At 41.7% G+C, this 24493-nt stretch overlaps 1 protein-coding gene and 1 pseudogene across 1 annotated transcript; both read right to left on the bottom strand.

Annotated features, from left to right (window-relative positions):
- Nucleotides 1–5386: 5386 nt before the first annotated feature.
- Nucleotides 5387–9170, bottom strand: mrm1 (mitochondrial rRNA methyltransferase 1 homolog (S. cerevisiae)). Its single transcript, XM_014138093.3, has 5 exons — nucleotides 7941–9170; nucleotides 7747–7840; nucleotides 6025–6145; nucleotides 5814–5933; nucleotides 5387–5682 (listed from the first exon to the last, which is right to left on the bottom strand). The coding sequence occupies exons 1-5, from the start codon at nucleotides 8927–8929 to the stop codon at nucleotides 5636–5638; spliced, it is 1371 nt and encodes a 456-aa protein (XP_013993568.3). The 5' UTR covers nucleotides 8930–9170; the 3' UTR covers nucleotides 5387–5635.
- Nucleotides 5387–17463, bottom strand: LOC106568083 (retinol dehydrogenase 12-like; annotated as a pseudogene).
- Nucleotides 17464–24493: the final 7030 nt, after the last annotated feature.

Raw genomic sequence — 24493 nt, 5'->3', positions numbered from 1 at the left:
CAAAGAGAGAAGCTGTAATGATGATATTTGACCCATTGTTTCAAAAAGCTATAAAACCAAAACTCCACTACCCCACAACAAACTCCCCCTATTTGATTGTGTGATCACCCATTCTTCTTCAGAACATGATGAGCATGTGCCCAGCAGATGTGTGGTAAGTAAAATAATTGACCAAATAACTTGTTAATTACAACAACTGCCATGGCCACTACATGGGCCTTCAAATTCCTTCATAAACATCCAAGTCAACAAGTGAACAGTCACATCTTAAAAGACCAGGGTCATTCTGAGAAACTGCAGTTACAAATCAGCAGCAGGTAGATTTCTTTCTAATTGCTTTTTTTGTGCTCCACACATCTCCTCCAGGTCGATGGCAGCAGACATATGGGCCTGTATGTCTGTGATTAACATGGGAAGTGAGGAGGACAAGCTGACACATCCCCGAAACCCTTGAGCAGATCCCCTCTCTCCTCCTCCAGTCTGATCCCACTGAGTCCATAGGGAATTTACATTTTAATAAGTAGAGCTGCTTGGTGCCTCTGCATCAGAATGCAAGCTCAGACAAAAACAGCAGGTGACCGCTCCCCGAGTGTTCAGAGCAACCCACCTAGACAATGCACATCTCATTTCAGAACAGGACCGCAGACAGGCACAAAGCATGCTAAGATATAAGACAGTTCAAACACTTTCGAATGATCTCCTTACAGTATTAGTGTCTTTGTTATAATGACCTGATCATATGTGTGCTATACAATATAACACATACAGCATCTGCGCCAGATGTTAAGCTCATACTATGCTCAGAACACCTTATCAACATCCAACTAAAACACAAAGGCCATGTATCATATCATATTGTATTTATCACATGCTTCGTAGACAACGGGTGTAGACTAACAGTGAAATGCTTACTGAAGGGTGTTTTTCCACCAATGCAGAAATAGAAATAGTGACACAGTGAATAAAGAGAAAATAATGAGTAAAAATAACATGGCTATATATAGGGAGTAGAAAATAACATGGCTATATACAGGGAGTAGAAAATAACTTGGCTATATATAGGGAGTAGAAAATAACATGGCTATATACAGGGAGTAGAAAATAACATGGCTATATACGGGGAGTAGAAAATAACATGGCTATATACAGGGAGTAGAAAATAACATGGCTATATACGGGGAGTAGAAAATAACATGGCTATATACAGGGAGTGCCAGTACCGAGTCGATGTACAGGGGTACGAGGTAATTGGGAAACCTATGTACTGTACATATAGGTAGGGGTAAAGTGACTAGCAGCAGTGTATGTGGTAAGTGTGTGTGTGTGTGTGTGTGTGTGTGTGTGTGTGTGTGTGTGTGTGTGTGTGTGTGTGTGTGTGTGTGTGTGTGTGTGTGTGTGTGTGTGTGTGTGTGTGTGTGTGTGTGTGTGTGTAAGTATGTGAGTATGTGGGTAGAGTCCAGTATGTGTGAGTATGTGGGTAGAGTCCAGTATGTGTGAGTATGTGGGTAGAGTCCAGTATGTGTGAGTATGTGGGTAGAGTCCAGTATGTGTGCAAAGAGTCAGTACAAGAGAGTTAGTGAGAAAAAGGGTGAATGTAGGTAGTCTGGGTATCCAGTTAATTAACTATCTAGCGGTCTTGTTAAGAATTCTTATGGCTTGGGGGTAGAAGCTGTTCATGGTCCTGTTGGTTCCAGACTTGGTGCATTGGTACCACTTGCCGTGCAGTAGCAGAGAGAACAGACAGTGGCTTGGGTGGTTTGAGTCTTTGACCAATTTTTGTGCCTTCCTCTGACACCGCCTGGTATAGAGGTCCTGGATGGCAGGGTGTTTGGCCCCAGTGATGCACTGTGCCGTATGCACTACCCTCTGTAGCGCCTTGCGGTCAGATGCCAAGCAGTTGCCATACCAAGTTGTGATGCAGCCAGTCAAGATGCTCTCGATGTTGCAGCGGGTGAACTTTTTGAGATTCTAACGGCCCATGCCTAATGATGGTGTCCTGTGCAGTCATGGGTGAACAGGTAGTACAGAATAGGACTAAGTACGCACCCCTGAGGAGCCCCCATGTTGAGGGTTAGCATTGCGATGGTGTTGTTGCCTACCCTCACCACCTGGACACGGCCTGTCAGGAAATCCAGGATCCAGTTGCAGAGGGAGGTGTTCAGTCCCAGGGACCTTAGCTTGGTGATGAGCTTTGAGGGCATTATGGTGTTGAACAGTGAGCTGTAGTCAATGAACAGCATTCTCAAGTAGGTGTTCCTTCTTTCCAAGTGGAAAAGGCAGTGTCGAATGCAATAGAGATTACGTCATCTGTGGATCTGTTGGGGCAGTATGCGAGTTGGTGTGTGTCAATGGTGTCTGGGATGATGTTGTTGATGTGAGCCATGACCAGCCTTTCAACGATTATCATGGCTACAGATCTGAGTGCTAAAGGCGATAGTCATTTAGAAAGATTACCGCTGCGTTCATGGGCACAGGGACTATGGTGGTCTGCTTTAAATATGTAGCTAGACTGGGTCAGGGAGAGGTTGAAAATGTCAGTGAAGACACTTGCCAGCTGGTCAGCGTATGCTTTGAGTACTTGTCCTGGTAATTGACCTGGCCCTGCGGCCTTGTGAATGTTAACCTGTTTAAAGGCCTTACTCACATCGGCTACAGAGAGCGTGATCACACAGTCATCCTGAACAGCTGGTGCTCTCACGCATGGTTCAGTGTTGCTTGCCTCGAAGTGAGCATAGAAGGCACTTAGCTCTTCTGATAGGCTTGTGTCATCGGGCAGCTCGTGGATGGGTTTCCCTTTGTTTGCTATTTTCTCATTTTTCAAGCAAAGGTCTTCAAAATCAAATGAAATCAAATTGTATTGGTCACATACACATGATTAGCAGATGTTAATGTGAGTGTAGGGAAGTGCTTGTACTTCTAGTTCCGACAGTGCTGTAATAGCTAACAATTAATCTAACAATTCCACAACAACTACCTAATACAGACAAATCTAAGTAAAGGGAGTCTTTTCAGGGAGTATGCGAGCACAGTCGTTCGGTTCGCCTAGCTGAGTTTGTCTTCAGACACCCGCCGGACCGAAGCTTGTGGAAGGTTTAATTAAAGGCGTCCACATGCTTCCCATTCAAAACATTTCAGGACAGTTTATGCATATAACTACATTTTGTGAGGTTTTCAAGTGTCTGGGATTTGGGCCTGGTCCCGGGAGAGCAGTATGTCCTGCGCGGCCAGGTCATTGAAGTAGAACTCTTCATCCAAATCGAGGTTGGTTATCGCTGTTCTGATGTTCAAAAGCTATTTCCGGTCATAGGAAACGATAGCGGAAACATTACATACAAAAAAAGTTACGATCAGCGCCAAAAAACCCCATAAAACTTAGTCGGGAGATGGAATGGCATGGGAAGCTATTCTCGCCTTCCCGGAAACAGAAAGTATAGAACTCACAGTAGAGGGAATAGCAGCAGCCAATGACATTTCCCTTTACACCCAAACAAAATGTTATGTTAACAGTTTACTTTCATTTGCATGTGGATTAGCTACCACTTTATACTATTTCAATGCTCTAGCAGCAAACACTAGTAGAGCAATAGCCCTGTGAAATCCACCTCCAGATGTCTCTTAGACATTTGACTTACCCTAAGAATAGTGTCAGCTCCCGGCGAGCAGTCAGCTAGAGGACTCTGCTTCCACTTGATCGATAACTATTGAACATGCCAAAAGCAATCAACACCAATTCACTGTGTGCATGTTGACGAGTGTGCAGAGCTTATCAAAACTGTAGGGCTAAGAGAGACAATGCCTCCTGTTTTCCATAATTATACTGAACAAAAATATAAACGCAACATGCAACAATTTCACATATTGTACTGAGTTACAGTTCTTATAAGGAAATCAGTAAATTAAAATTAATTCATTAGACCCTAATTTAGCGATTTCACGACTGGGCAGGGGTGCAGCCATGGGTAGGCCTGGTAGGGCATAGGCCCAACCTCTTGGGAGCCAGGCCCAGCCAATCAGAATATGTTATTCCCCACAAAAGGTATTTATTACAAACAGAAATACTCCTGTTTCATCAGCTGTCCAGAGGGCTGGTCTCAAACAATCCCACAGCTGAAGAAGCCAGATGGGGAGGTCCTGGGCTGGCATGGTTACACGTGGTCTGCAGTTGTGAGGCTGGTTGGACGTACTTCCAATTTCTCTAAAACAACATTTGAGGCGGATTATGGTAGAGAACTGAACATTAAATTCTCTGGCAACAGCTCTGGTGGACATTCCTGCAGCCAGCATGCCAATTGAACTCTCCCTCAAAACTTGAGACATCTGTGGCACTGTGCTGTAACAAAACTGCACGTTTTAGAGCGGGATTTTATTGTCCACAGCACAAGTAACACCAGTGTAATGATCATGCTGTTTAATCAACTTCTTGATATGCCACATCTGTCAGGTGGATAGATTATCTTGGTAAACTAGAAATGCTCTCTAACAGGGATGTGACCAAATTTGAGAGAAATAAGCTTTTTGTACATATGAAATGTTTCTGGGATCTTTTATTTCAGCTCATGAAACCAACACTTCACATGTTGCGTTCATATATATTTTTTTATAAATAACCAAGTACCTCAGGCCAATTCACAGCCCCTCCTCAACTATGACTGTATGGCCAAGCACTGGGGCACACCGGGAAATAACAAATAGGTCTGGTTATAATAAAGCTATTCATGAATTATATAGAAAGATTCATCAGCTACCACTGCACTGTTCTGAGTTGTAGGAGAGTATTTACACTGTAGAGATAATTACATTCCCACAAAAACATGTTTTCAATGGAAGCATGCAATCCTTTTAATGATAGGTTCAGATTGTAACAAAAACAGATATGTAAATCTGTTAAATCTAATTCATAAGCATATGTATGGTCTGAGGCAATTGTTAAATATATGCTCAATAAAGAACAAGTCCTAACAATTAAACTTCTGATGAATCCTGAAGATTTGTGATAATGTTCAAACTATACACACACACACACAAATTCATGTGTGCACATTAATTATAAATGAGCCCCGTGGTTAAATTCTGACAGTGATAAAAGGACAAATGTGGCCTATCAATAGCAGCCGCTTGTTCCCATGATCAATTTTAAACAGCCCCTGACCAGAAGCAATAGCCCAGAGCCTGTGGCCATTCCCCTCCCTCCCTTTCTATTCAAAACCAGCATTTGCAATCAATTTAGCTGAACCGAAGCCACTGACCCATTCTGACAACAGCAGCTCTTTCGTCAGGCACCACATTCTCATAAACATTTATATTTTTATGGATTCAACATTCACATGTGCAAAAGTCTTAAAAACCCAAGCGGCTAACATTAGAAAGTTGCAAAGAATGCAATAACTTTGAGTAGACAAGGTTTTATTTATTTTCATTACTTCATACTATGTTTACATTCAGAAAAGTAGCTAGCATGACGGTCCAAAGCAGTGCAGAGCAGCACAGCCAGGGCACATCAGCTGCCTCAGCACAATCAATCAGCCATCCAGGCCTCTCAGACATCCTGAATGCCAATTGATGAAGTAAATCCAGTCATTAAGCCCAGCGAGGGCTTCCAAAGTAAACACATTGAGTTGTGTAGTTTAGTCGGGCATCAATGGCCACCTCTACGGGACGACAACAGAGAGTGCAGCAGGATGCCTGGAGAACAGAAGGGAGGAGGGGAAGAAAGGGGATGGTTAAATCACACTGAATGAGAGCATAGATAAAGTATTCCATCTCTTTTCTTTTTCAGAGACAATGAATGCAGATAGTCTAGTGGTGGACTTTACCTGTAGCCACAGAGACATTGAGGGACTCGACCCCAGGGTGCAGATCTCTGCGGGGTATGATGGTGAGCATGACCTCACACTGCAGACGCAGCTCCCGGGACAAACCTTCCCCTTCACCACCTGAATGAGGACACACCAGGGTGGAGTTAGGAAAGCGAAAGCAAATAAAACTCACACGCATGGTCCACGGACACGCACAGGAAAAACTTACCCATCAGCAGAAGCGTAGGTTTGGTCATCTGGAATTTGGAACATTTCATGACAGGAACATGGGCGTTCTCTGCTTCAGCTCCCACTGTGCCAATAACCTGCCAGCCTTGTGCCAATTTCACCTGCACAGAACAGACCCTGGTCATCAGCTAGTGAGGACTATCAAACAGCAACAACCCCCTAACAGTTGATGTTTACAGGTAACTTCTAAAATAAAGGAAACACCAACATAGTGTCTCAATAGAGCGTTAGGCCACCAATAGCCTCCAGAACAGTATCAATGGGCCTTGACATAGATTCTACAAGCGTCTGAAACTCTATTGGAGGGATGCAACACCATTCAACCACGAGAAATTATAATCTGGTGTTTTGTTGATAGAAAGTGTTTTCCTCGGCACCGCGCCAGAATCTCCCATAAATGTTCAATTGGGTTGAGTTCTGGTGACACACACACCCTTTAAACCCCCCTATGCTCCATTGAGACCCCTCTTTCAAAGTCACAGATCTCTTCGAGCCACAGTAGCCAAAATAATGGGCAACTGGACATTTTTATACATGACCCTGTTAATTGTTTAACTTAGGAATCACATCTGCTTTCAATATATAGTGCCTTCAGAAAGTATTCATACCCCTTGACTTATTCCACATTTTGTTGTGTACAGCCTGAATTCAAAATGGGTTACATTTTTGTTTTTTCCTCACCCATCTACACACAATACCCCATAATGACAAAGTGAAAACATGTTTTTAAAAATGTATTAAATTAAATACAGAGATCTCATTTACATAAGTATTCACACCCTTGAGTCAATACATGTTAGAATCACCTTTGGCAGCGCTTACAGCTGCAAGTCTTTCTGGGTAAGTCTAAGAGCTTTGGACCCATGGATTGTACAATATTTGTCCATGATTCTTATAAAATTATTCAAGCTCTGTCAAATTGGTTGTTGATCATTGATAGACAACCATTTTCAAGTCTTGCCATAGATTTTTAAGCATATTTAAGTAAAAACTGTAACTCAGCCACATTCACAGTTTTAGCAGTATTACTTTACTGCCTTGTTGCAAACAGGAGGCATATTCTGTACAGGCTTCCTTCTTTTCACTCAGTCAATTAGGTTAGTATAATGGAGTAACTTGTGGAGTAAGTACAAAGTTCTCCTATCACAGCCATTAAACTCTGTTTTAAAGTCACCATTGTGAAGTCTCTGAGTGGTTTCCTTCCTCTCCAGCAACTGAGTTAGGAAGGACACCTGTATATTTGTAGGGACTGGGTGTATTGATACACCATCCAAACTGCCCAACTCAGGGACCTTCCACGCAACATATGTGATTTGTTAAGAACATTCTTACTTCTGAACTAATTTAGACTTGCCAGAACAAAAGGGGTTAAATAACATAATTCCACTTTGACATTATGGGGTATTGTGTGTAGGCCAGTGACATAAAACATGCTAAATTAAATCCATTTTAAATTCAGGCTGTGACAACAAAATGTGGAAAAATCAAGGGGTGTGAATACTTTCTGAAGCCACTGTACTTTTCATCCCTCATTTACTCAAGTGTTTCCTTTGTTTTGGCAGTTACCTATAGGTCAAAAGAGCTAACAGTAAAGACAAAAGTAAAAACACATTCAGAAAATACTCAAGCCAAATAGTGATATTCTGAAAGTATGCTGACCAGTGCATGGCCAGGCTAAAATGCATTAGGACAGGTACAGTACCTTGAGCATATCTGTGAGGCTGTCATAGCCATACACTCTCATGACCTCCATTACACCCGAGCTGGCCTTACTCACAACTGGTGTCAATGGACAGCTAGAAGCAAAGAGAAAACACATATTACAGCCACAAACTCGATAAATTATTTCTTAGTCTTACAAAACAAAGTTAGATCTTGAATATTAGGTTTGGCTACCTGTTACGAAGACTGCTAGCAACTCTGTCCACCCCAAGAAAATATGCAGAACGCAGGATGGCACCAAGGTTCATTGGGTCCTGCACTCCATCTAGGACTAGCCAGAGGGGGATGTGACTGCTGTCCCTGGGGGGCTTGGAGGTCTTGTCATCTGTGAGGAAACCCAAACAACTGGCCTGTAGGCATAAGCCCTGGTGAACCCCTCCTGAGCACATCTTGTTCAGGTCATTCTTACTAACCCTCTGGATCGGCACACCCTGTCTATGGGCCTCCTCACACACCTGTCGTACGGAGGCCCTACGAGAGGCCTCACCCTCCTTCACAAACAACCTGTGTGCATTCCTTCTGCCCTGGGTGAGAGCCAGGAGACAGGGAGACACACCAAACAATGTCTCATAATTCCTGTGTTCTTCTTTGGACAGTCTTTCTCTGGAGTCCTCCTCTGGAAAGTCATCCAGGCTGAGCTTCCGGAGCTCAGATGACATTCTGCTGTCTGTATTTGTTTTCCTCTCCCGTTGGATTGGGGCACCTCTCTGGAACTCAGATGATACTCTGCTGTCTGCATTGGGCTTCCTCTCCTGGGATACTGAAGTCTCTCTCCTCCAGACATTTCTGGAGGCTGGAGTCTCTGGGTCATCCTTTATGTCTTCAGACTGACCTTCGGCTTTGTAGTTTCCTACTTCAGACACAGCAGGCCTGTGTCGCATTCCAGGGCTGGTTATAGCACTGCGTCGCCACCTCTCTGCTGGTTTGGCTCTGCTGTCCTTAGGCCAGAGGAGAGCACTAGCGCAATGGTAGGACGCAAAGTGACAACCCACTCTCATGTCTGACTCTGATACCAAATTCAACAGTCTACTGTTGACGAACATCCTGGAACACTGACACGCCAAATTCCAAGTCCCCATGTTCTTAAGATGAAAATACATAAATGGCTCTATAGCTACTGTGACTGGATGGTCAACTTTAAATAAACGAGCGCCTACCACCATCAGTCACGCAGATGTCCTTCGGAAAGCATGGCAAGCTAGCTAACCTAGCTAGTCAACTTGTTAAAACGTATGCAGACTGGACACCACGTCGTAAAAACAAAACTTTAACATATAATAATGCCTGAATTAAAACTACATATTACGCTAACTCGTTTAAGTTTATGCTTTTCTAAAAATCCAGACCAATATCATTCAACATCTACTCCAGGTGCTATCCAGTGTGATTTCAAGACTCCGCCTCCTCCAGGAAGTAAACTATATATTTTCTTCATCCTTCAGAGGGTGAACATACCTAGTACGATAATCAACACTACCCTCTAACGTTCATCGATGATATTGCATGTCCACACGTTATCTCACGAAACAGATAAGACTTTAACATTTTTGTTTTTTTCAGTTGTATTATTATACTTTGGGGTAAGTGTGCCTCACAGAATAATCTTATTTTACCTTTCAATCTAATGATTGAGAGTGAAAATATCTAACAAGATCCCAGCTCACCCATTCACACAGACAAAGGCAGGCCCTAGCTGTTGCAGCAGGTGCAACCACATTGTTGAGTAGTTTTTAAGTTATGAGAGCACCCGCGAGACTAGGCAAAAGTTCAGGGCCCAGTTTACCAAAAGCTTCTTAAGGCAAAATTCATAATTAGAACCTTCGTAGGAGCATCATTAAATCTCAGAGCTGTTTCACCAAACCATCGTTATTAACTTCGCACTTAAACGCTATTTATTTAATATTTTTTTTTATAAAAAAATGTATTTAACTAGGCAGGTCTGATGGCTGCCCCAGACCACTCATAGAACAGTTAAGTGCATCATTGGATGCTTTTTTTTGCCGTCCCGTGTCACTTTATACACAGAAGATCATTGAATCACATAGTTTACCTGTCTCTCTGTTTCCACTGATAACTTCAGAACAAAGTTGATTAGAAAGAAAAAGTTGCCAATGTCTTCGCAAATGGAACAAACAAGTGATGTATAAAATATGCTTCAAATGAAAACCGAGATGACTGTTTTAAAATCCCCGAGAGTCGATTTCCTCGCCCCACCCTGGAAATCTAATTAGTATAATACAAAAAATCCCCATAAAAATACATCAATTTAAACTAGAGATATGTTTTTTTTTGCATTGGATGAGTCTTAATCCCCAGAATCTTCCGATGTCACACTTCCGCATCTATGGTGAAAGGTGACAGAGCTAGAACGATTTTTGTAAGACCATGACACATCCCGAAAATCAGTCTTCTCACAAAATTGCCTGTAAAGTTTATGACCCCTCTACGGAAAGAAGAACACAATGGTGTTCTCTGTTTTGCTCTATGACCTCCCACAAGCGTCTTGGGACTCGTCTGTAATTGGTACAGCCAATCTGCCAACTTCTGTCAGTAGCATCCAAACAGTTCGGGGTACACACTTTTCTGTGGAAAGGTGAGACTCTCACAAACATGTCGGTTGCTCTGCTCTAGGACTCCCACAGGCCTAAAAATTCAAAATTCTCTGGCAACAGCTCTGGTGGACTTTCCTGCAGTCAGCATGCCAACTGCCCGCTCCCTCAAAACATGAGACATCTGTGGCATTGTGTTGTGTCACTAAACTCCACATTTTAGTGTGGCATTTTATTGTTCCCAGCACAAGGTGCACCTGTGTAATGATCATATTTAATCAGCTTCTTGATAATCCATTCACCTGACAGGTGTGGCGTATCTTGGCAAAGGACAAATGCTCACTAACAGGGATGTAAACAAATTTGGCACACCTGTATTTGGGGAGTTTCTCCCATTATTTACTGCAGATCCTATCAAGCTCTGCCAGGTTGGATGGGGAGTGTCGCTGCACAGCTATTTTCAGGTCTTTCCAGAGATGTTCGATCAGGTTCAAGTCCGGGCTCTGGCTGGGCCACTTAAGGACATTCAGAGACTTGTCCTGAAGCCACTCCTGCGTTGTCTTGGCTGTGTGCTTAGGGTCGTTGTCATGTTGGAAGGTGAACCTTCGCCCCAGTCTGAGGTCCTGAGTGCTCTGGAGCAGGTTTTGATCAAGGATCTCTCTGTACTTTGCTCCGTTTCATCTTTCCCTCGATCCTGATTAGTCTCCTAGTCCCTGCCGCTTAAAAACATCCCCACAGCATTATGCTGCCACCACCACCATGTTTCACCGTAGGGATGGAGTCCGGTTTCCTCCAGACACGACACTTGACATTCAGGCCAAAGAGTTCAATCTTGGTTTAATCAGACCATTTACTGAGGAGTGGCTTCCGTCTGGCCATTCTACCATAACGGCTTGATTGGTGGAGTGCTGCAGAGATGGTTGTCCTTCTGGAAGGTGCTCCCATCTCCACAGAGAAACTCTGGAGCTCTGTCAGAGTGACCATCGGGGTCTTGGTCACCTCCCTAACCAAGGCCCTACTCCCCCGATTTCTCAGTTTGGCCGGGCGGCAATCTCTAGTAAGAGTTTTGGTGGTTCCAAACTACTTCCATTTAAGAATGATGGAGGCCACTGTGTTCTTGGGGACCTTCAATGCTGCAGAAATGTTTTGGTACCCTTCTCCAGATCTGTGCCTCTACACAATCCTGACTCGGAGCTCCACGGACAAGTCCTTATATAGACAGACCTTACGGATCTTATATAGACAGGTGTGTACCTTTCCAAATCATGTCCAATCAATTGATTTAACCACAGGTGGACTCCAATTAAGATGTAGAAACATCTCAAGGATGATAAATGGAAACGGGATGCATATGAGCTCAATTTCGAGTCTCATAGCAAAGGGTCTGAATCATTAGGTAAACAGTATGTTTTTTATTTGTAATAAATTTGCTAACATTTCTAAAAACCTGTTTTCGCTTTGCCATTATGGGGTACTGTGTGTAAATTGATGAGGAAAAACAATATTGAATCCATTTTAGAATAAGGCTATAAAGTCACAAAATGTGGAAAAAGTCAAGGGTTCTGAATACTTTCCAAATGCACTGTATACAAGGTAGCTAATATGTTCGAGTATGCAGTCTAATTACACTACATGCAAATGCACATTACATTCACTAGTGTGCATTGTCGGAGAGAAGTGAACTACATGTAATTCAACTAGCTCTCTCTAATTTTCTTTCTTTCTCTCTCGGAGGACCTGAGCCCTAGGACCTTGCCTCAGGACTACCTGGCCTGATGTCTCCTTGCTGTCCCCAGTCCACCTGGTTGTGTTGCTGCTCCAGTTTCAATTGTTCTGCCTGCGGCTATGGAACCCTGACCTGTTCACCGGATGTGCTACCTGTCCCAGACCTGCCATTTTAAACTCTCTAGAGACAGCAGGAGCAGTAGAGATACTCTAAATGATCGGCTATGAAAAGCCAACTGACATTTACTCCTGAGGTGCTGACCTGTTGCACCCTTACAACCACTGTGATTATTATTATTTGACCCTGCTGGTCATCTATGAACATTTGAACATCTTGGCCATGTTCTGTTATAATCTCCACCTGGCACAGCCAGAAGAGGACTGGCCACCCCTCATAGCCTGGTTCCTCTCTTTGTTTCTTCCTAGGTTCTGGCCTTTCTAGGGAGTTTTTCCTAGCCACCGTGCTTCTACACCTGCATTGCTTGCTGTTTGGGGTTTTAGGCTGGGTTTCTGTACAGCACTTTGTGACATCAGCTGATGTAAGAAGGGCTTTACATTTGATTGAATTTGATTGAACTAGTAATTGAATTACATTTTGCAGTAACTTGTTTAACTAAATTCAAATATTAGTAGTGATTTCAGTTGTTAATTACTTTTTTTGCCATGTAGTGGCATAGTGTCACGGTTGTCGTAAGGAGAGGACCAAAACGCAGCAGGGACATGTATACTCATCTTCTTTATTGACGGGAAAAGAAGGAAAAAAAACAAACAAGTATACAAAAATAACAAAATGATGACCGACAAAATAACAGTCTTGAAGGCAACACAGCAATCCAAGAACAATCTCCCACAAACACTAAACCAAACACATACCCATATATAGGACTCTCAATCAGAGGCAACTAGAAAACACCTGCCTCCAATTGAGAGTCCAACCCCAATAAACTAGACATAGAAATACAAAAGACTAGAGACCACATAGAAATACAAACATAGAACATAACCCCAAAAACCCGGAACTAACTAAACCAACACCCTACTAAATAAATCACCACCCCGAACCACATAAACAAAATACCCTCTGCCACATCCTGACCAAACTACAATAACAAATAACCCTTATACTGGTCAGGACGTGACACATATATAGCTACTGGAACTACACACTACTACTTTTGCTGAAATAAAATAGGTGAAATAGGCAAGAATGTCCTTTCTTTTTCAGCATCAGATCTCCCTAATTCTCACTTTGTGTTCAGTAGACTAAATTACACATTCTGTTAACATCTGACTACAGCGATCTGTTCTTGTAATTTGCAGTCTACGACATTTCAGATGTATTTTCACAAAGTATTGAAAAATAATTCTAAGAAACTTTAGTTAAGTAAAATATATATTTCTTAAGGGTAGCTTTAGTGTAGCTTAACTTCTTCCATTGTGAAATAATTGGTAGCTTGGCAAACTATATATTTTCAGAGTAGCTTCCAACACTGCTAGTGCGGTAGGTAACATGCTGGAATTAGTCACTGTGTTATATCCGATAGAGCCCTATTCTATTTGAAATTACAGTGATGACAATAAGGTAAGGCCTAGGGAAATCAATCACCTGTATCATATTTATTATAATATACCAAACCATTTCTACTAGAGCTACATAAATCTTTGACCTGTCCTAGGTACACTTACTCATAATCGTCAATACAAGACACACCACAAACAGGTGGATATCAATGTCACCAACATCAATGGTGCAGTATGAGCAGTTTCTTCTTGTCACATTAATCACATTAATCAATTGAGTCATACCAGGTGCATTTTCCCCCAGATCTGTAAACCATCAACTATTGTTAATGTCTTTCTCAGCACTGGCTGAACAATACCAAACGCCTCAAATCATAATTGAAATATGAAATGGCACCATAATACAACAGAATTAAAAAAAAGGCAATACATTTTGGTTTAGTTTTTTTATACACAACTTAATGTCTTTCCTTTCCTTTTATACTGTGTCTGGGGGGACAAAAATAAGGAAAATGAACAATACAATGTTATGTATTACATTTTCTGTGAAGGGCAAACTGCTAAAATTAATTGTCCATAAGTGAGTGGTTGAATCTTGTAGCAGTGTGTAAAAGGGTCTCCTTCACCTTAAAACAGGCCACTCAGCCACCTTAAAACAGGCCACTCAGCCACCTTAAAACAGGCCACTTTCATTAACTTCCCATAACTTCTTAGCGACAGCGTAGTTTTTGTCTTTGGCAACCATGTTCTGCGGCGCACAGCAGAAGAAGTAACGTCCGCTCAGGGGCAGGGACAGTGGAGTGTAGTCTGGGCACTGGATTCTGGATCCAGGAACAACAGTCTGGCTATTGGCTTGATGATGAATTTCTGCCACAAGCTGCAGTTTCGGGGTAGCTCCGTTTTCACTACTCCTACAGGGGCCAAACATAATAGAGATGTGAGTTAATGGAAAGAACACAGTTGAACTGATAACTACCCAACACAGGAAAATGCACACCCTTAGCCTGTAACCCATGACTTGTAGAGTGTATTTATGAACTTTAATTTAACCAGGGGAACCTATTGAGACCAGGGTCTCATTTCCAAAGGTGCCCTGAGAACAACAGTTCAAACAATGTGAGCAACAATTCAAGCATTATCACTACAAAATTACAGTTACAACATTTCAAATAAATTATGTTACATTCAGAAGGGCAGTAGAAACTAATATGTACAATCAATAAAAAGAAGTGCAGTTTCCATTGGTTACATTTTTTATTAAATTCACCTTTTGGGACCAAATAATCAAGTCTTAGAGTGACCTATAGGCCATTCCAGGACTGAGGGGCATAGTAACTGAAAGCAGTCTTCCCTAACTCAAAGGAGACCCGTGGAACCTCTAATGGAAACCAGCCTTGAGAGTGAGTTTTCTAGTTACTACATTTCTAATTTAGAGGTGAGGCGAGGTAGTATGGGAGGGACTCATTGTTGTTCATTGTGACAGACATACCATTTAATCATTTTGAAGGAAATTACCAACCTGGGTGAACACCGTAGCAAGTGACATTGGTCCCCTTCAGCCTCTTGGCCAGCTCGTGGTTCAAGAGAACATTGCACAGTTTGCTTTAGCAGTAAGAGTGGAAGAACTGCCAGCTGTACCTCCCGGTGCCCAGGTGTTCATTAGTGACAAGGGCATCAAAGTCAATGTTTCCCCAGCAATATGTCATGGAGCCCAGTGTGACTACATGGCCCTCAGTGCACTCCTTCAGGTGGTCCAGCAAAAGACAGATCAGCAGGAAGTGGCTGAGGTGGTTGACCCCAAACTCAATAGCAAAGCCATCAGCAGTGTGCCCATCCGCCACCAGACCTGAAGAGTAATCAGAGATGGTGCAATACAGTCCACTCATGTCTTCTTTTTATTACAATATGACCACTGTTAATGAGCAGATCGCGTCGAGCCTCTGTCTTCAAGAAGGTCTCAGTGAAAGAATGCACTGCCTGGAGGCTCCCCAGGTCTAACTGTATGTACACCACATCAGTGTTGACCGTCTTCTGAAATACAAATAACATTTGCTAGGCCTATATTTACAGGCATACCATTTTTTTCTAATGGTACATCTCACTAATGAATATTCGAAAACAAATTTGGAATAATTGATTTTCATCAGATTCTCACACCCTTTTTATATCACTTATAGCAAGTTCAGCTTTCTTTTGGATGTGGCATGCCAGGATTACTCTTGCAACCCTCCTGGCAAGCTCCATAGCGGTGGCTTTTCCAATGCCAGTGTTCACACCTATAGAATGAACAAGACATGGACAGTTCCATAAGTGCAAACCTGATTGAAACTTGATTCAAGCCCTGAGGTACAGTAGCATCGCCTACTAAAGGCTGTATGACACCTCAACAAAGATGACACCACATTTTTACATTTAGCAGACGCTCTTATCCAGAGGGACTTACAGGGGCAATTAGGGTTAAGTGCCTTGCTCAAGGGCACAATGATTTTTTACTTATAGTTGTCTCAGGGATTTGATTCAGCAGCCTTTTGGTTGCTGAATCAAACGCTCTTAACAGGTAGGCTACCTGGCGCAATTTAAAAATGTTAATGGGTTATTTGATTAAAGGGGCAATCAGCAGTTGCTACATTCATTTTTGGACTTAATGATACACTACATGGACAAAAGTAGGAGGACACCTGCTCATCTCATTCCAAAATCATGGGCATTAATATGGAGTTGGTCCCCGCTTTGCTTTAATAACAGCCTCCACTCTTCAGGGAAGGTTTTCCACTAGATGTTGGAACATTTCTGCGGGGACTTGCTTCCATTCTGCTACAAGAGCATTAGTGAGGTCGGGGATTAGGCCTGGTGGGGTTTGCCCCACCAAGATTTACATCCATACACTACCCACCATTGCGACCTATACGCTCTCGTTGGCTGGCCCTCACTTCATACTCGTCGCCAAACCCACTGGCTACAGGTTATCTACAAGTCTCTGCTAGGTTAAGCCCCGCCTTATCTCAGCTCGCTGGTCACCATAGCAGCACCCAATCGTAGCACGCGCTCCAACAGGTATATCTCACTGGTCACCCCCAAAGCCAATTCCTCCTTTGGTCGCCTTTCCTTCCAGTTCTCTGCTGCCAATGACTGGAATGAACTGCAAAAATCTCTGAAGCTGGAGATTCCCATCTCCCTCACTAGCTTTAAGCACCAGCTGTCAGAGCAGCTCACAGATCACTGCACCTGTTCATAGCCCATCTGTATACAGCCCATCTATCTACCTCATCCCCATACTGTATTTATTTATTTATTCTGCTCCTTTTGCACCCCAGTGTCTCTACTTGCACATCCATCTTTTGCACATCTACCATTCCAGTGTTTAACTGACATATTGTAATTACTTTGCCTCCATGGCCTATTTATTGCCTTAATTCCCTTATTTTACCTAATTTGCACTCACTGTATATAGACTTTTTGTTTTCTTTTTTTGTACTGTATTATTGACTGTATGTTTTGTTCATTCCATGTGTAACTCTGTGTTGTATGTGTCTAACTGCTATGCTTTATCTTGGCCAGGTCGCAGTTGCAAATGAGAACTTGTTCTCAACTAGCCTACCTGGTTAAATAAAGGTGAAATAAAAATAAATAAATAAGCATAAAATCGCCACTGATGATTAGATATTGAGCTCTCACAATGACAATGTCATGGCAAGACTGACATTCGGTTCAGTCTCTGGGAATAAAGGCCTTCAAAGCAGTCAAACATTTTTAAAGGACAAAATATTTTCTAACTTACCTGTTATTATTACAGTCTTCCCTGCCATCGCTGCATTTGCTTTACATTTGGAGCTTTTGAAAATAGTTTCAACATAGAGAATGTACAATGCAACTACACCAGCTGCAACTAATAAAGGTAGCATGATGGTTTTGCACGGTCGTGTGACACATCTCTATCTCACCTCGTAGAAGTGCAACCCGTGAATATAACGTGGTTAGTTGTACAGCATGCTTTTTGTTACCTGTGAGACCTAGGCTACCTGTCCCACTGGTTCCCCGCAGGTACAATATTCTGAACAAACCTGTCCGGATTTACTATTCAATTGCTTCGTAGTGTGCTTGACTCAAAGGAGGCCGCATCTACATTTGTGCAACTTCTGCTCAGAATACCTTGGTCGCATTAAAAAGACAGGTCTAGACCACTGACGCTGTGTCTACACTTGACACTTACATGTGACTTCTGCTATCAAAATATGAAGGTAATAATGCATTTAGATGATAGTTTAATTAGATGCATGAATACACTACACCAAAAGCTTTATTTTATGGCTGTTTTAAAACTAATTTCCTGCAATTCTACGTATTAATGATTTATGTTCACTACTTGGTCAAATGATTTATTGATTAAATCTATGCAAATAAATTATATAAATTGATAGTTCACCCCTCTGTTTTCTTTTATTCTGTAATAGGGTGTATTGTAACCATGTGTTCAAGCTGATCAAATCAAAGTTTATTTAGCGCTGTCCTTTCAGAACCATGAAGGTCACTCCAATCATTTACTATAACACTACTCATCCTTTATTATTATTACAAATAGAAGGTTATCACTTCTCACAACGGTGCTCGTTTAGTAAAGTAAGATCAAAGCTGAATCAATGTCTCGAAGATCACATAACAATGAATTTGCATTTTACATAACAAAATCAAATTAGTATAGCATAGTATGCATATAGGCTAATGTTACTGTTTCACCAAAAACACCTCCTCATTTCTAATGAGATTTTATGATGGTTAGTTGAAGCTAAATAGTCAAAAATAAATCTTATGCATCAAAACTCATCAGAGCCACCAGGCAGGATATATGCTTTGATTTAAACAAAATACAAGAAAGGCTACTAATTTGTTAACATCCTCTGCACTAATTTGCTCACGAAACAGTAGTTCAAGAAGATCAAAATATATAGGCTATTCCCATGAAACTGATTGAGGTCAATCAAATGATTGGCATGCAGATGCAGTTTCACTGGTAAAACGTGAATATTTATCATTCAGATTGACAGTGATGATGGCCTATTTTGGAATTAGGCATGCCTAACTTGGTGTTTGAGGGAATAAAAAATATACAATTTCCTTGACATAATACGTGTGGGCATAGGCAGACGTTGCAATTGGAGGTTGCATTTTATGCATATTTATAACAGGGCTCTCCAACCCTGTTCCTGGAGATCTACCATCCTGTAGGTTTTTATTCCAACCCTAAGCGCTCCAGGAACAGGGTTAGAGAGCCCTGTAATCTGTCAGTACAAACTTTGATCGAGGAAATCAAGACTAGTTAAGGCCCAGTGCACTACTTTTGTTATTATAATTTTTTCTACATTTTTTTAATTTAGAATAGATTTTTTAATGATTTTTCAGGGGGTGCTGCAGCACCTTCAGCACCCCTACTTCCCACGGCTATGGTCTAGATGCACAAAAGTAGCACTGTGATCAGATTGTATTCAGATCTGTATGGATTTCTCCTCAGTCTGGATGCAATCAGGCAACCAAAAGTGCATACAGTGGGCGATGTCATCAGCACATCAGCACTGTCTCCAGAAAAAGGTGTTTTGGGAGCGAGAGGCATCTTTTTTAATTAAAGTGTTTTCTGGCTTCATAAATGCTAGCCAGCATTACTAGGAAAACAATTTATTGTTTGGCAAGAGTTATGCTATCCTGTTTGCAATCCCTTCAGCTTTGCTAGCTAGCTGGCTTGTCAGAGGTTAGTTGGCTAGTTAGCTACAGTAGTTGGCTACTGCTATCAAGTTGTTGTGTTATTATCAGATTTAGCCTGTTCCACCATTTGCAGAATGCATACAGACATTTCAATATAGCGCGGGAAAAGGGAATCCAGACACAACATGGACATGGTAGACACATTTCAATGTAGGTGTAGACGCATGACGTGTTCGGAATTCCGTGATCAGAACTCAATGATCAGAATACAAAGGCTGCATGAACTGTCAAGCGTAGACATGGCCTCAGATTTAGATGCACAAGTCACATTAATGTCAGCGTTTAGACAGGCAGCACAATTCTGATATTATTTCCACTAATTGGCAGTGGTGTAAAGTACCCTTGTGTGGTGTTTATGTTTTTGTTATTCACCCAATGTTCACGGGTCTGATGGACCCACAAAATTATTGGGTTTTTAAAACAATACAGATATAACAATTTATTTTAAAACACTTAATAGTTAGATGTTGACATATCAATTACAAGCAATACAGACAGCATACATGGTTGATATTTGCCATTTACCTCTGCTGGATCACATTTATCAACAAAAGTGCTATACATTTTTTTAAATAATATTTTTTTTTAAATAAAATACGGAAGTACGGATTTTTTTTTTAAATGAAATGTATGCATTCACTACTGTAAGTCGCTCTGGATAAGAGCGTCTGCTAAATGACTAAAATGTAAATGTAAATGTAAAATTATAATCAAGACATGGGTGGAATAAATCATGTTTATCTTGAACAAATATAAATGAAACAAGGTTTTCTCTCCACCATTGATGTTTATTGCTTTGTATTGAACAAATTGGAAGGACTAATTTTACACACAGTATTTTATGAAAATGATAAATGAGCCCCATTGAACACAAATTAAGGCCGGTCTACACACCACATATGGGAAACAATTTTACTCTGTGTGTGTGGCAAATGTATTTATTGCACTTGATGGTACTGTGTCTTTCTGTCCTTCTTGGGTCCACATACATCGCAGCGCTTCTTCTTGTTGCTACCGGCTGCAATCTAGAATGATGAAATAATTTAGTTCAGGAATATTACTAACATCTCACTCACTCACATATATAGCCACAGCAGGCCAAGGTAAAAGAATCAGACAAACACACAGGCAACAACATCCCTCACACTAACTTCTGGTATTGGAGTTGTTGGTTCTGTGGGTCGGGCGGAATCCTTCCTTCTGTCATAACTCTCCTGTGACGATCTGAAGGATCAGGTAAGAGTGGGTCCGCTCTACAGTGTGCTCTCTCTCATAGAGGGGGAGAGCGGGAAGTCGGCTGTTTTATGGTCAATCATAAAATATGCTGCCTCTATGCTCTGTAGTGTTCGAGATAGGAATGTGAACTGTGGAACACAGAGAGACCCTTGGGCATCAAAAGTTTGAATAATTAAACAATATTTCTATTTTTGAGAATGTGGGAGTGGTCCATGGACACTTAAGGTACAGTCACGAGTGTGTTTCATTTGGTGATCTCATGAAGGACAGGAAACCCACATTACTGTATCTCTGTTTGTGTACACTTTTCAATTATCAGATTTACATCTAGATATTGGATAAAATGAATGAGTAAATATGAAACTATTTGTGAGAAGATGTAATGTGATGTTGGCTTTCTGAACGAGATCCTTGTTAAGATTTAAAGTTTTAACTAGTCAGTGGTCATGCCCCCGTGAGGCCAGACATTACATCAGGTGTCATGGAATCGCCCCTTTTTCCACATAGTATAAAACCACTTCCTACAAAATGTACATTAAGTCAGAGAACACCGGGATGGAGTCCCCACGTTGGAATGGCTACAATTCTATAGATCATTAGACTAGAAAACATGCAGCTAACGCTACATGTTGAAATTGTTGGCACTACAGCTCTACCAAAGGACAAGACCGTACAACATGGAGCATTGGCTACACAGCTGGAAATGGTTAAACTCTGAGACTATCGATTCACTACAGAATTAAGAAATCCTAGGCCGTCGAACTACCAGTCTGCAACCGGAAATGTACGAAGCCTGGGACAAGAATACAGACAACCGCCGAAATATCTATTCTATGCGACAACCATGGGTACGCCTGACGTATCCATAATGAACACAACCAGAGACTTTCTGTCGATTGACTCTCCAGCAGATGGACCGGCGACCAGAGAGAGAGACAACAAGACATATACTCGTAAATTTGTAAATAGCAATTTCATTTCAAATGAGCGGTCGTTCATGTAAGCTATTAGCAACTTCTATGAGTGTAGTTATCTGCTATGAGTTTCCCGCTCTTGAGCGGTCCACACCACCTTTCCTTTGTATACCAAGCCGTCATATCAGTTTTATCCGCTAGGGACTTTTTCTTTGTATTATGTAATACCCCATGCATGAACTAATTGTGTGTGTTTTCATGTATTTCTGTGATTTGATTAGTTAGTTAGTAAATAAATATTTAAGCCAATTTGTATATCACTGATTCATAATTTATGCTAGGGTTCGTGCAGATATCCAAGGGTTTGCGACATTCAGATATGAGACTGATGAGGTAATAATACATTAATGAGAATGACTAATCGATAAGATATGAAAATATCTGAAATTGGCACTCTATAAACAACGTTTTTTCGTGGTGCCCCGACTTCCTAGTTAATTAAAGTCACATGATTAGTTTAATCACGTAATAATTACACAGAGAATTGATTTGATAATACAAGTCGTCACATTAATGAATAGTCACAAACACAACACTCCTCGCGATGGCTGCAGAAGCTGGGGTCCTTGGGATAACTTGCCTCCTCTGGATTTGAGGTCTAACCAATGCCTTGCCCAGCTCCTTGAGAAAGAGTCATCTCCTCTGTAGCTTCCACCTGTTCTAATCTGGGTTCCACGCCATACAGATAACAAACACGTTGTACACCGAGATGTCCAAGATGTTGAAGAGTATCACAAGTGGCCAGGGTAGGGTTCTTCTTTTGCAGCTGTAGCCAGTCACCAGCTTGTCTAACTTGTCCACCCCTCCTTTTGTGGCATTGTAATCCATTATGATTTCTGGTTTTTGATGTTCCTGCCCACAGATTCTCACATCCCTATGCAGTGTTATCATGAGTACCACATTTTTTCCTTTCTTTGGCACGTAGAACACTAGGGAAGTGTCGGCCGTGAACACAAACTTAGAGGAATTAATAGGCTTGTTCCATGTATTCAACAGCTGAGGTGGGAGCTCTGGCTTGTTTTTTGTACCGTTCCTACCATCGTCAGCTTCCTCTTGAGGAGCTCCTGTCCCAGCTTGTGCAAAGTAAAAAAGTTTTTGCATGTGATGTTGTGGCCACAGAGTCCCTGTGTCATGTCCAGGACAACCCGCATGCCTTGGTTCTTCTCAGGGTCTCCTCCATCTGGCTTCCACATCTACACTTGCAAGTTCCATGCATATGATGAAGCAGCATCACAGGCAGCCCAGATCTCGATTCCATATTTTGCAGGTTTAGACGGTATGTACTGCCTGAAGGGGCAGCAGCCCCTAAATGGCATAAGTTGCTCATCAACAGTAAAGTTGAGCCCAGGGTTGTAAAATAGGGGAAGGCGGTTCACCCACTTGTCCCACACTGACCTGATTGCAGCTAGCTTGACTCTATGCCACCGAGCTGGTCTGGTGCCTCGGTTATCAAAGCGGATAATCCTGGAAATAATGTTGAAGTTTACCAGAGACATTGTTGCATGGAAAAGTTCTCTGCCAGTTTCTGCATCCCACAAGGATTCTGTGGATTCCCCATTGGATCTGAAAACACCAGCAAGGTGTAACCCCAAAGTATGCATGTAAATGAGTTTGGTCCATCTCCTTCCATCTCTCTCCAAAAAACGCGTTCCCTCCAAATTTGTGCAGTCCAGAATGATTTTCGGGATGGTGTCTGGGATGAACAGTTCAAATGAAGACTTTACGTCCTGCACATGAGTAACCGCCATCCGTGTCTAACCTGGTTGTATCCTTATCACATTGGATACAACCAGGTTAGACGGGGATGGCGTGTGGGGTGGCTCATTCCTTGGGCAAGAAGAGCATTCAATTTCACAATTTTTTTTTACATCCATATTTCTCCTCCTGCAGGCTGCTGATGAGCTGGTTGCTGATGGGCTGGTCCTGGAGCTGACTGAGGGTCAATCTCATCCTCTTCTTCCAACTCACTGTCAGACTTCGAATTGATCCTAATATTTGGAAGATTCTTCATCTTCCAAAGTAGAAGACATTCCTTCCACACTAGCTTCTCTCTGCAAAAATGATTTCTAAGGCCCTCTGAGCAGAGAATATTTTTGCCATACTGATTGTAGTAAGGAGCCACACATGGAAAGCTGTTTATTTGTTGTTCCATCATTAAAATGCAAATCAATTTGTAACATTTTTGACATGCGTTTTTCTGGATTTATTTGTTGTTATTCTGTCTCGCACTGTTCAAATAAACCTACCATTAAAATTATAGACTGATCATTTCTTTGTCAGTGGGCAAACATACAAAATCAGCAGGGGATCAAATACTTTTTTCCCTCACTGCATGTTGAAACAGCATGCCCAAACCTTTTTGTTTCATTTGTACTTGTTTTCACCTACACACACACTTCCCCACACTTTTATTACCCTCGGGTCCAGTGGACCCTACTGTAACCCCACATATGTAAAATATGTAGGGGGGTGCACAGTGTGTACTCAATGAAAATTGGTTATTTTACATGTTCTTCACTGAAAATGAGCCAAGGCCAATGAGTCTCAGGTTGAAAAAAATAATTCATTGTATTATTTTTCTTTTAGTAAACATTGAAAATGGGTCACACAGACCAGAACACCACACAAGGGTTAGGCAGAATTACTTTAAAATACTACTTAAGTCGTTTTTTGAGGTATCTTTACTATTTACATTTTTGACAACTTTTACTTTTACTTCACTACATTCCTAAAGAATGTACTTTTTACTCCATACATTTTCCTTAACACCCAAAAGTACTCGTTACATTTTTAATGCTTAGCAGGACTGTGAAATTTACACACTTATCAAGAGAACATCTCAGGTCATCTCTACACCCTCTGATCTGGCAGACTCACTAAGCATCTGCTTCGTTTGTAAATTATGTCTGAGTGTTGGAGTGTGCCTCTGGCTATCCGTAAATGAAAAATAAAAAATAAAATGGTGCCG

The sequence above is a fragment of the Salmo salar genome, chromosome 13 (assembly GCF_965601325.2).
Source record: "Salmo salar chromosome 13, fSalSal1, whole genome shotgun sequence".
NCBI classification, from domain to species: Eukaryota; Metazoa; Chordata; class Actinopteri; order Salmoniformes; family Salmonidae; genus Salmo; species Salmo salar.
The sequence above is the reverse complement of the archived record's forward strand: the minus strand, read 5'-3'. Positions and strand labels throughout refer to the sequence as shown.

Coding starts and splice junctions, on each gene's coding strand:
- mrm1 (XM_014138093.3), bottom strand. CDS start 8,929: ATGGTGGTAGGCGCTCGTTTATTTAAAGTTGACCATCCAGTCACAGTA. Junction 6,146..7,746: donor GCCTCACAGATATGCTCAAG/GTACTGTACCTG, acceptor TGTTCTGTGCAG/GTGAAATTGGCACAAGGCTG. Junction 5,683..5,813: donor CAATGTCTCTGTGGCTACAG/GTAAAGTCCACC, acceptor TCTGTTCTCCAG/GCATCCTGCTGCACTCTCTG.